General features: G+C 36.5%; 1 protein-coding gene across 17 annotated transcripts in view; it reads right to left on the minus strand.

The window, feature by feature from the left end:
• Positions 1-13,778, minus strand: part of ANKRD28 (ankyrin repeat domain 28) — a 205,281-nt gene that overhangs the window by 68,944 nt on the left and 122,559 nt on the right. For all 17 annotated transcript variants that reach the window (XR_004437345.1, XM_033212706.1, XM_033212714.1 and 14 more), the window contains 2 exons: positions 2,894-3,094; positions 1,276-1,363 (listed from right to left, as the gene is read on the minus strand). Coding sequence is in view for 16 of the 17 variants with exons in the window: in XM_033212706.1 (XP_033068597.1) it covers positions 1,276-1,363; positions 2,894-3,094 (289 nt within the window). In the remaining variant the exon portion in view is untranslated. The remainder of the gene's footprint in view (positions 1-1,275; positions 1,364-2,893; positions 3,095-13,778) is intronic.

A 13,778-nucleotide genomic window follows, 5' to 3' on the forward strand; every position in this document is an offset into this window, starting at 1 on the left:
TGTACACATGGGTTCCCCATGGCTGACTGTGGGACTTCAGTATGCAAGGATTTGGGTATAAGCAGGTGGTCCTGGAACCAATCCTCCACATATATGAGGGATGGACTATATAGCTCTTGAGTTAAAATTCCTCTATTCAATCTTCTGTTAATCTTTTATTTTTTAAATGAGAGTCAAGAAAAGACAAAACCAAGAACAGAAAGCAATGAGGATAAGCTATGGCTCTAAGAAAAGTGGTTAGCTAGATGTCTTTATAATCAGGTAATGTGACTGGTAAATCAGGGAATGATACAAGTATTACACAGAAAACATGTCAGTTCATATGTGCTTTTTCCCACCCAGGAGTTAAAAGAGCAGAAGCACAGAATTATAACCTCTGGCAGAAAGAAAAAAAGCCCTGAGCTCTATGGCTGCAAAGTGAGTTCTTTCAGCTGTTTTAAGAACCTTGAAAAATGAATGTCTACATCCATGGCTTCTTCCCAGAGGCACAACCCCAGCCTTATAGGACTTTAAGGATTTATGGCAAGGTGTACTTCCTCTACACTTAGAGAACTACTTTCCTCTGCAGTTTTAGCAACCAGAAGCGAGCATTTCCATTCTGCTGTTTTTGGGTGCATTTTAAAATATCCTGTGATAGGCTGATTTGCCTCCCGGGTTCTGCAAGAACCAATTAATGTTTCTGTTAATGCTGTGGTCACAGTTGCACAGGTTTTGGGTGGTCTATCCCAGGCCTATTATTCCCATGAGCTCTATTAGTTTTAGAGTACAATTTTGCAGACTGTAAGATTTTTCAAGAACATATATATTATGTTACAGCAGAAAAGTCTGTATTCCAAGCCCCAGTTTCTTTCTAAAAAATTACTATTATAGAAATCAAACATGATAACACACATTTAATCCACTAGTTGGTCCAAAATAATAGGCTTCTTAATGTATCTTTGTTACTTTTACCTTAATATTCTCATACAAACAAAAAATGGGTATGAGAATGGGCTTTAGTAAACATCAGTCCTAAATTATGTACTCTAGCCTGTGTCTGGGACGTCTCTTCCTCTAAAGGTAAATGGAATTAATTTCAAACAGCTTTTAGATGAACTGGACTCAGTGCACTCCAAACCTCCCCGTTACCAGGGTTGTTCTACCTGGGCATCAAACTCAGATACTGTGTAGCTTTTCAGTACCCTTAAAGACAAATGTTATATCAACAGCAAGAACTTGAAATGTACAACTTTTCTAAATCTATAATACCAAAAACTAAATTTAAAAAGTACATACCCATATATGCTGCCCAATGGATAGCACGCCTATCTTTCTTGTCAAAAGCATTAATATTGGCACCTCTAGACAAGAGTAGTTTGACCATCTGGAATAAAAGTAAACATGGTGTCATCAAAATTGTGAAGCACAACTGTCTATAAGTGTACATTTGTGACAGTTACTTATCTCAATTTCTCTGGCACTACATTTCTGCAGTTGCTGAACAGAAGGCGCTAGACTAAATACTGAAGGTCATTTAACATAACAGGACAATGTATGAAAAAATGGTTAACTGTGGGTACTACTGAAGTCAGGCATCAGTACCTTTTTAGGATGCCACTTTGCACCTTGGTATTTTATGAACTAAATACAAATCTGGAAAGTCTAAGGCTGAATATTTAATAAGAGGTTTTGTTCCTATTCATAGTCCAAAATGTTAAAAGTGCATTCTCATTCTAGAAATGTCTTAAACTTAATTCAAACACAAACATAGTGCCTACAATATAATTAGACCTGAAGGTCACTGCATAGTCTGCGTGTACCAAAAATAGTAACTGCAACTAACCATATTTATGATAATTTCTCCATTGGAAGGCTACTGCAGATTTCAAATAGGGATACATCTATAACCTTAACTGCAGTAGAGGCAAGGATTCTTTATATTGCAAAATCAGAGAGGTACAGTAGTCTCCCCTAATCTGCAGTTCCGCTTTCTGCATTCAATTACCTGTCATCAACCATAGTCTGAAAATAAGTGACTACACTGCAGTTAGTGGGACATTTTGAGAGACAAACTACACTCATGTAACTTGTATTAAAATTGTTCCACTTTATCATTATCTCTTACTGTGCCTAAATTATAAACTAAATTTTATCATTGGTATGTATAGAAAAAAAACATAGTATCTATAGGGTTTGGTACCATCCAACGTTTCAGGCATCCATAGGGGTCCAGGAATATATCCTCTGTAGATAAGTGGGAACTACTTTGAAAAAGACATGACAGCCACTAGCTCCCAGCCACAGAATCTTGGGAATATTACTTTACCTATGAGCTTCTATCCCTGCAACAAAAATGAAAGACTAGACAAGTTGGCTTCAAAGGTTCTTCTGTTACCTTCTACAAATCTTCAGCATACACATAAACTCCAACCTTTGCTATGACAACACCTGCCACAGACAACATTTGTTGTGTAAGATAACTAAATAGCAATTTTCTTAAATTGTTTTGATGGTTCTGTCACTAAAGAATTCTCTTGATTAAATGTTAATAAACTACTAAAAAGCATGTTTTCTAAATTCTGCCTTCCTTTGCTATTTACTCTACTTCTAGAAGAACAATAACATATCTCTGTCTTCACATATTTTTTCCTCCCACAATAATAGAACATACTTTTCCTGTTGTGTTAGAAGAGTTGGCAGTGTTCTCCTTGGTCACCCCAGGTTGACTGTGCACAAGTAATATCTACTAAATACATTTCTAAACTTAAGAAAGTTATAAAAGGAGGCAAAATTAGTCAAAAACGAGAAAGAAAAATAGTTCTGTATGCTTTTACTATGCAAAAATGCAAGTTTTTTAATAACTGGGAGGGGAGGGGTGGACAGAAGGAGAGAAAAATCACCGAATGCCACCTACCTCACCATGTCCACTGAAAGCTGCATGATGTAATGCAGTCCTCCCTGCTCGATCAGATACGTTTACATTACTCAGAAGAGGTACCAAAGCTTCAGCACACTTTACAGCTTTATTAGCAGCAGCTATATGTAAAGGGGTTTGCCAATTTTTGTCTCGAGCATTAACATCTGCAGAATGCTTCAAAAGTACCTGAACTGCTTCCTAAAACATATGAAGATAAAAGTTACAAAAGACAAATGAGTACAAATGAGTAAGAGTTTGAGAAGTTATTTCTATATATAGTGTGCATGTGTTTGTGTATAAATATATATGTGCATAAATCTATATTTATTGTGTATAAATCTACATATGAAGAAAATAAAAAAGCTCTCATAGAATTCACTATAAACAAGTAGGAATTTACCCAAGGAAACAAAACATTTTGAATGTAAAGGCGATACTCAGAGTACTCAGAGCCATATAAGATGCATGAAGATCAAATATTCCCTTTCCCTACCCTACCATTAAATGCATAAACATTCCTATCAAAATATGCAAGAAGAAATACTAGCAACTATTATTCAAAAACATTCATTTCTTATATCTTATTTTTATAGGTAACAAGATACAATGTATACTCTGAATAAATAGTTTTTTGGTTCTAAGAGACAGAATCTCACTCTGTTGCCCAGGCTGGAGTGCAGTAGAGCAATCATAGCTCATTGTAACTTCAAATTCTTAAGTGATCCTCCCACCTTAGCTTCCTGAGTAGCTAGGACTACAGGTGCATGCCACCATGCCTGGCTAATTTTTTAATTCTTTTGTAGAGACAAGGTCTTGCTATGTTGGTCTCAAACTCTTGGCCTCAAGTGATCCTCCTGCCTGGGCCTGGTCTCAAACTCTTGGCCTCAAGTGATCCTCCTGCCTGGGCCTCCCGAAATGTTGGGATTACAAACGTGAGCCAGTTGTAGAGCCATGCCTGGCTCTTTGAACAATTTTAAGTAATAGATTTATTACTTTACATTGCATATATAAAAATTAAAAACATACTCAATGTATTATATTTTTCAATGTATTATACAGGCTATATTTTTACAAAATGAAAAATCACTAGGATCTATTTCATGGAGAGAAAAAAAAAAAGACACAACATATACAAAGTTGTTTTTGCAGTGCTGCTGAGAGAAAGTTAAGGCAATTTAAGAATCTACTGTCCAAGGGATTTATCTCCCAGAAGCGCATGGAAAATCTCACAACACTACTTCTATAAATTGGACTCATGGCAGAATTCCAAGGAATTCAGTAGGCCTTAACATTAACCAATATAATCAGAACTAAACTCAGCAAAATTTTTCTCCTTTCAGTGATAATCCTACGTTTTAGTAAATGAATGCCAAACTACATATGAAAATGAAAACGACCAAAACCAAAACAGAATATGGGTTCTCATGTCAATTCTATTATTTACAAGGCATACTATTCAAGTCCTATAAAACTAACCCTAAATGTTCTTATCTGCAAAGAAGATGGGGGTGGGGGAAATAACATCTGCCTACCACTCTTTTCAAGTATGCTATAAAGCACAATAAACTAATGTACATGAAAAGTGTTAGAAAGTGAAAATAGCTATAAATATACAGAGCATCCAGGAAGACTGAACAAAATACTATTAGCCATGAATCACCCATATCATTTTAGGCCTCTGAAATAAAAAGTAGTCGGAACTGTTTGAAACATGGGAAAGAGCACCAGTACTTAATAGGGTTGGCAAAAGACTGAAGAGATGCCCAGTTATCTATCAAATTGTGAAGGAAGTCAGCCAGCTAATCAAAGACATATGGAGGCCTATCACTCCACAATTCCATAACAGTGATTTATCCAAAAGAAATTTTTTAAAAGTCCATCCAAGAATGCTCATAGTAGTTTTATTCCTAACCACCAAAAACCAGAAATGCAAATGTTCATGAATAGAAAAATGGATAAACAAATAGTATATCTGTACTATAATATTCCTCAGCAATGAAAACGAACCAATAATGCATGAAACATGGATAAATCTCAAAAACGCTGAACAAGAGAAGTCGTGACACAAGAATACATATTGTATGATTCAATTTTTATAAAGTTCTAGAATACGGAAATTATGCTGAGAGAAATCAGAACACTGGCTGCCTCTGGGGACAGGGAAGACTGACTGAAAAGGGACATGAGGGGACTTGCCAGGTAACAGAAATCTTCTATATCTTGACTGGGATAAAGGTTACAGAGGTGTATACATTTGGCAAAACTTAAGGGTGTACACTAAAAAAATTCATGCATTTTAATTGTAAGTTATATTTCAATTTAAAAAGGAATATGGAAAGAAGAATAGATATAGAACACTCACAAAATTATGGAAAACAAGGTATAAACACTATCAAGATTCCTGATCCTCACCTCTGAGAAGAGTACACTGTGACTTGGGGGATCTAAAACTAACACTATATTGGAAAATGTTAGTAGGTATGTTAGTGGATATAATAAATAATTTAAAATAAAATGAACAATTTGTAATTGGATAAACTGGGCAAACACAGAATACTAGAGATGTCAGCCTTGCCTTATTCACTCCCATTCTGGAATTCACAATACAAACATTAAAGCTTCTGGAAAGTTTGGGAAATACTTATGTTCCATTAGTAAAAACAGGAAAATCAATTCTACATTTTTGTTTCACTAAAAAGCAGTAACAAATCTGGTTCATAGCAGGTGAGCGTAGGTAAGTGGGCACCTAAATAAGGCAATAAACATAGCAATTAAGACACTGCAGTATCAAGACAGATCAAGGTGTGAACCCTGAGTCCATTATTTCCTACTCAGAGTAATACATGTCAGATCACAATAGCAGTGGTCTTTGAAAAATCAGAGAAAACTGAAGAAAATCCCTAAAGGCTGGAGACATTAAAAAAGAAAAGGTGAATTTCTAGAACTACAAATCAAAGAGCCTGATTTCATACCCTAGGATAATTCTACATATTATCAGTGTATCATCATAAGCACACAGAAAATAAGGTTGGGATAACCAAGGGCATAGATGATTTTATTAACAAAAAATATTATCATAGTAATCTAAACTCTAAATTTTCAGAGTATGTGTAAGAAATGCTGCTTGTGTGTCTTGTTTTTTTTAAAGTAAACATTCCATGACATTAATTCAAATGAATTATGAAGTATAGGATAATGACTAAAGGTTAAACAACTGTACTCAGAGAGTATTTATTATTACCTTGGGGTCAGTATAAAAGAGGCTTCACAGTACCAGTTTTCCCCTTTGGTTCTATCTTTTTTACTATTTCTTACCATTGATTTGAAGGAAAGTACAGGAAAAACAAGGGCTTAACATATTTGCAAATAAACACAAAGCTTAGAGAGACCACACAATATCTCATGTGATAATAAAATTTAAACTCAGTTATCTTGATAGACCTAAAATGTAATTCCTGATTAGGTTAAAATGTAAGTTGTATGCTCTCCAGTAGTGTGATTTGGCTTTTTTAACACACACTCACACATACACACACACACACCCCCCCTCCCCCCCAAAAAACAAACAAAAACCCAACTCCTAATACTCGGATATCCATTTATTCAGAAAAATATGCAGCATTTACACAGAGCTGAACTACATACTCCTCTTAAAGAATGACAGTCATAAATCATAGTAGTAGAGACAGACTGAGACAGCCAGCTAGTAGGAGGTAGTGTGGAAACTATGTCACTGAAGGAGAGTTGGGGTGTCTGGGATATTTAACCTGAAGCAGTCTCTCTTAACATAGGTTCAGTGAGATAATTAAGCACTTAAGGTAGTACTGTATGTGCTAAATTAAGTTCTCTCCTATGCATCTACCACTGTGCTAGCTATTCTGTCCTTAGGAGAATTTAGAAAACAGTCACTCCAATCAGCTTGCACAGGGTTTAGTTCTCTCATGGTATTTCAAAAATATAAACCAAAAGCCATCAGTGAAAAACCCATCTCTCTGCGGCCATAGCTATATTTTCTGTTAAATTTAATAAGCATAGCTACTTTTGCTCTCAGGACTTAATGAAAATAAGTAACGATAGTGAAAGTGATACTCTTGACACTACTGAATAGGTTTTCTGACAGTTTCACTAGTTAGGAGACTTTATTTTCAAAAGAAAAATGATACTCAGTGTTTACAGAAGTTGTATCCTTTCGGAATGGCCACATTTTATAGCTGTTTCTCATAATCCTGCAAAAGAGTATCAATACTACACAGCCTTGTAATTTTTAGTTTTTTTTTTTTTAGATGGAGTTTCACGTTTGTCACCCAGGCTGGAGCACAATGGCGCGATCTTGGCTCACCTCCACATCTGCCTCCCAGGTTCAAGAGATCCTCCTCAGCCTCCAGAGTAGCTGGAACTACAGGCACGCACCACCAAACCTGGCTAATTTTTTTTTTTTTCCCTGTATTTTTCATAGAGATGGAGTTTTACCATGTCGGCCAGGATGGTCTCGAACTCCTGACCTCAGGTGATCTGCCCACCTCAGCCTCCCTAACTGCTGGGATTCCAGGCGTGAGCCACTGCGCCTGGCCAATACCATATTTTCTTTAACCAGTCGTTGATTGATGTGTATTTGGGTTGGTTCCATATTTTTACAATTGCAAATTGTGCTGCTATAAACATGTGTGTACCAGTATCTTTTTCTTATAATGACTTCTTTTTCTCTGGATAGACACCTAAGTAGTGGGACTGCTAGATCAAATGGTAGATTTAGTTCTTTAAGGAATTTCCACACTGTTTTCTAGTTTGTGGTTGTACTAGTTTACATTCCCACTGACAGTGAAAAAGTGTTCTCTTTTCACTGCATCCACACCAACATCTACTATTTTTTGATTTTTTTTGACTATGGCCATTCTTGCAGGACTAAGGTGGTATCGCTTTGTGGTTTTGATTTACATTTCCCTGATAATTAGTGATGTTATTTTTCCATGTTTGTTGGCCCTCTGTACATCTTCTTTTGACAATTGTCTATTCATGTCCTTAGCCCACTTTTTGATGGGATTCTTTCTTATTTTCTTGCTGATTTGTTTGAGTTCCTTGTAGATTCTGGATATTACTCCTTTGCTAGGTGTATAGATTGCAAGGATTTTCTCCCACTCTGTGAGTTGTTAATGCTGCTGATTGTTTTCTTTCTTTATTTTATTTATTTATTTATTTTTTTGAGATGGAGTCTTGCTCTATCGCCCAGGCTGGAGTGCAGTGGCACAATCTTGGCTCACCACAATCTCCACCTCCCGGATTCAAGTCATTCTCCTGCCTCAGCCTCCCAAGTAGCTGGGATTACAGGCGCGTGCAACTACACCTGGCTAATTTTTGTATTTTGAGTAGATGGGGTTTCACCATGTTGGCCAGGCTGGTCTTGAACTCCTGACCTCAAGTGATCTGCCCATCTCCCAAAGTGCTGGGATTACAGGCATGAGCCACCACGCCCAGCTTTTGCTGACTGTTTTTCTTTTGCTGTGCAGAAGCTTTTCAGTTTAATTAAGTCCCATCTATTTATCTTTGTTTTTGTTGCATTTGCTTTTGAATTCTTGGTCATGAAGTCTTTGCCTAAGCCAATTGTCTAGAAGCGTTCTTCTGATGTTATCTTCTAGAATCTCCATGGTTTCAGGTCTTAGATTTAAGTATTTGATCTCCTTGAGTTGATTTTTGTATAAGGTGAGAGATGACGATACAGTGTCATTCTTCTACATGTGGCTTGCCAATTATCCCAGCACCATTTGTTGAACAGGGTGTCCTTTCCCCACTGTTTTTGTTTGCTTTGTCCAAGATCAGTTGGTTTTAAGTATCTGGCCTTATTTCTGGGTTCTATTTCTGTTCCATTGCTTTATATGCCTATTTTTATACCAGTACTATGCTGTTTTGGTGACTATGGCCTTGTAGTATAGTTTGAAGTCAGGTAATGTGATGCCTCCAGAATTTTTCTTTTTGCTTAGTCTTGCTTTGGCTCTGCAAGTTCCTTTTTGGTTCCATATAAATTTCAGAATTGTTTTTCTAATTCTGTGAAGAATGATGGTGGTATTTTGATGGAACCTGCACTGAATTTGTAGATTGCTTTTGGCAGTATGGTCATTTCTGCACCATTGATTCTACCCATCCATGAGCATGGGATGTGTTTTTAATTATGTTGTCTATGACTTCTTTCAGCCGTGTTTTGTAGCCTTCCTTGTAGAGGTCTTTCACCTCCTTGGTTAGGTATACTCCTAGCTATTTTACTGTTCTTCTGCAGCTATTGTGAAAGAGAATGAGTTCTTGATTTGATGCTCAACTTGGTCGCTGTTAGTGTATAGCAGAACTACTGATTTGTGTACATTAATTTTGTATCCTGAAACTTTGCTATATCCATTTACCAGTTCTAGGAGCTTTTTGGTTTCTAGGAGTCTTTAGGGTTTTCTAAGCATGCGATCATATCAGCAGCAAACAGTGACAGTTTGACTTCCTCTTTACTGATTTGGATGCCCTTTCTTTCTTTCTCATGTCTGATGTCTCGGGCTAGGACTTCCAGTACTATTTTGAATAGAAGTGGTGAAAGTGGGCATCTTTCTAGTTCTCAGGGGGAATGCTTTCAAGTTTTCCCATTCAGTAAAATGTTGGATGTGGGTTTGTCACATATAGCTTCTATTACCTTAAGGTATATCCCTTCTATGCTGATGTTGCTGAGAGTTTTAATCATAAAAGGATGCTGGATTTCATCAAATGTTTTTCTGCATCTATTGAGGTGATCATGTGATATTTGTTTTTAATTCTGTTTATGTGGTGTATTACATTTACTGACTTAGATACGTTAACAGCACCATCCATGCACCCCTGGTATGAAACCCACCTGATCATGGTGGTTATCCTCTTTGATATGCTGTTGGATTTGGTTTGCTAGTATTTTGTTGAGGACTTTTGCACCTACGCTCATCAGGGATATTGGTCTGTGGTTTTCGTTGTTACGTCCTTCCCTGGTTTTGGTATGAGGGTGACACTAGCTTCATAAAACGATTTAGGAAGGATTGCCTCTTTTGGAATAGCATCAATAGGACTGGTACCAATTCTTCCTTGAATGTTTGATAGAATTCAGCTGTGAATCTATCCGGTCCTGGACTTTTTATTTGTTGGCAATTTAAAAATTATCATTTTAATCTTGCTGCTTGTTATTGGTCTGTTCAGAGATTCTGTATCTTCCTAGTTTAATCTAGGAAGGTTGGATATTTCCAGGAACTTATCCATCTTCTCTAGGTTTTCTAGTTTATGCGTGTAAAGGTGTTCATATTAGCCTTGGATAATCTTTTATATTTCTGTACTATCATTTGTAATATCTCCCATTTCGTTTCTAATTGAGCGTATCTGGTCTCTTCTTTTCTTGGTGAATCTTGCTAATGGTGTATCAATGTTACTTATTTTTTCGAAGAACCAGTTTTTGTTTCATTTATCTTTCTGGTTTTTTTTTAAATTTTGGTTTCAGTTTCATTTAGTTCTGCTCTGACGTTCATGATTTCTTTTCTTCTGCTGGGTTTGGATGGTTCTTGTTCCTCCAGTTCCGTGAGGCATGGCCTTAGATTGTCTATTTGTGCTCTTTCAGACTTTTTGATGTAGACATTTAATGCTATGAACTTTCCTCTTAGCACTACTTTTGCTGTATCCCAGAGGTTTTGATAGGTTGTGCCACTATTATCATTCAGTTCAAAGAATTTTTCAATTTCCATCTTGATTTCCTTGTTGACCCAATGATCATCCAGGAGGTTATTTAATTTCCATGTCTGCATGGTTTTGTGGCTTCCTTTTGGAGTTCATTTCCAATTTTATTCCACTGTGGTCTGAGAGAATACTTGATACATGTTAGGTTTTATTAAATTTACTGAGACTTGTTGAGCGGCCTATCATATGGTCTATATTGGAGAACATTTTATGTGCTGATGAAGAGAATGCATATTCTGCAGTTGTTGGGTAGACTATTCTGTAAATATCTGTCAAGTCCATTTGTTGTAGGGTATAGTTTAGGTCCATTGTTTCTTTGTTGACTGTCTGTTTTGATGATCTGTCTAGTGATGTCAGTGGAGTATTAAAGTCCTCCACTATTATTGTGTTGCTATCTCATTTCTTAGATCTAGTAGTCACTGTTTTACAAATTTGGGAGCTCCAGTGTTAGGAGTATATATATTTAGAACTGTGATATTTTCCTGTTGGACTAGTCCTTTTATCATTATATAATGGCCCTCTTTGTTTTTTCTAACTGCTATTGCTTTAAAGTTTGTTTTGTCTGATATAAAAATAGTGATCCTTGCTCACTTTTGGTGTCCATTTGCATAGAATATCTTTTTCTACTCCTTTACCTAAAGTTTCTGTGAATCCTTACGTTAGGTGAGTCGACTGAAGACAGCAGAAACTTGGTTGGTGAATTCTTATCCATTCTTCCATTCTGTATTCTTTAAGTGGAGCATTTAGGCCATTTACATTCAATGTTAGTATTGAGATGTGAGGTACTATTCTATTCCTCATGCTATTTGTTATGCCTGAAAACCTTTTTTAAAACAAACAAACAAACAAAAAAAAAACAAAAAAACCTGTATTATTGTTACACAGGTCTTGTAAGATTTATGGTTTAAGGAGGTTCTATTTCGGAGTATTTCAAGAATTTCTTTCAAGATTTAGAGCTCCTTTTAGCAGTTCTTGTAGTGCTGGCTTGGCGGTGGTGAATTCTCTCAGAATTTGTATGTCTGGAAAAGACTGTGTATCCTCCTTCATTTATGAAGCTTAGTTTCACTGGATACAAAATTCTTGGCTGATAATTGCTTTAAGGAGGCTAAAAATAGACCCCCAATCCCTTCTAGCTTTGTAGGGTTTTACTGAGAAATCTGCTGTTAATCTGACAGGTATTTCCTTTATAGGTTACCTAATGCTTTTGCCTCATGGCTCTGAAGATTCTTTCCTTCATCTTGACTTTAGATAACGTGATGATTATGTCCCTAGGTGATAATCCTTTTGTGATGAATTTGCCAGGTGTTCTTTGAGCTTCTTGTATTTGTATGTCCAGATCTCTTGCAAGGCTGGGAAAGTTTTCCTCAATTATTCCCTCAAATATAGTTTCTAAACTTTAAGATTTCTCTTCTTCCTCAGGAACACCAACTATTCTCAGGTTTGGAAATTTAACACAGTCCCAAACTTCTTGGAGGCTTTGTTCATTTAAAAAGAATTTTTTTCTTTGTCTTTGATGGATTGGGTTAATTTCAAAAGCCTTGTCTTCAAGCGCTACAGTTATTCTGTTTGTTCGATTCTATTGCTGAGACTTTCCAGTGAATTTTGCATTTCTCTAAGTGTGTCCTTGATTTCTAGAAGTTGTGATTGTTTTTACCTATTTCACTAAAGAATTTTCCTTTCGTATTCTATCTTATGTTTTTAATTAAAATTGGACTTCATCTTTCTCTGGTGCCTCCTTAATTAGCTTAACAATCAACCTTCTGAATTCTTTTTCTGGCAATTCATAGATTTCGTCTTGGTTTGCATCCATTGCTGGTAAGCTGGTATATTTTGGGCGTGTTAAATAACCTTGTTTTGTCATATTACCAGAATTGTTTTTCTGGTTCTTTCTCACTTGGGTGGACTATGTCAGAGGGAAGATCTGGGATTCAAGGACTACTGTTTAAATTACTTTGTCCCACAGGGTGTTCCCTTGATGTGGTGTTAGCCCACTTCCCATAGGGATGGGGACTGCTGAGAGCCAAACTGTAGTGATTGTTTTGCTCTTCTGGGTCTAGTCACCCACTGGAGCTACTAGGCTTTGGGCTGGTACTGGGCAATGTCTGTAAAGAGTCCTGTGATGTGATCTGTCTTCAGGTCCCAAAGCTGTGGATACTAGACCCTGCTCCAGTGGAGGTAGCAGGGGAATGAAGTAGACTCTGAGGGTTCTTTGTTGTGTTTCTGTTTAGTGATTTGTCTTGTAATTTTTTGATTGAAGAGTAGAATTAAGAAACTTACTAGGATTATTTGCTTTCTAACCTACAACTTGCCCTTAAATTCAGGCTGAGCACATAGTTTTTAAAAATTACGAATTAGGTCTCTGGGAGAATTTGCTGTCTTCCTCTAATGTTAATTTTTCTTTAGTAATTTTTGGTCTGTTTTACAACTTCTGCAAATATATAAATTGTACCTTCTTATGACTTAATCTCTTAAAAATCCATTATTTTAATAGCCACAATCCTAAGAGTCTTAATACAAAATGTGTGGGTACGGCTAACATTAATATGTTCCAATAACAGTAATGTTTATTTTAACTGCTTTTATTTAAAGAAACATCTTTATGGAGGGTTAACCACAAAATTAATAACATTACAATGGAATTTCAGAATTCAAAGTATTTTGGCTAATATGTCTTAGTTTTTATAATTCCTAGACTTGCCCAACATCGCGTAGCTGAAAAGTTGCACATAATAACTGAAGCCAGTATCTCCAAACCTAAGTTCCATAAGTTCATAAGCTATAGCACATCAAGGACCCAGTTCAGACTTAGGTTGTGTGTTCAGTTGCACCCACTGTCCCCTCCCTTCTCCTAACTAGGAGGCTACAGCTAATAGGTTGTCTCTGTTAACTACAGGGTTTGTAATCCTTCCCACTCACATTTCACCTTTATGACTCCTCACTTGCCCAGCTCTTGCTCTGGGTTCAAGATGTAGTTCACAATGAGGAATACAAAAAAGGACAAAGAGACAGAAGCTCTGTAGTTTGTCCTGAGGCGCTAGTTAGAGTTCCCTTTCCTCCTCCCAAACTAGATAGTCCCCAGTAGCTATACTTAGGAGTTCCTTTCTTAACCTCACAATTTGAATAACTAAAGAAATACTAGATGAACATAAACTTATACTAT

Source organism: Trachypithecus francoisi, unplaced genomic scaffold, assembly GCF_009764315.1.
Source record: "Trachypithecus francoisi isolate TF-2019V2 unplaced genomic scaffold, Tfra_2.0 Lachesis_group0, whole genome shotgun sequence".
NCBI lineage: Eukaryota > Metazoa > Chordata > Mammalia > Primates > Cercopithecidae > Trachypithecus > Trachypithecus francoisi.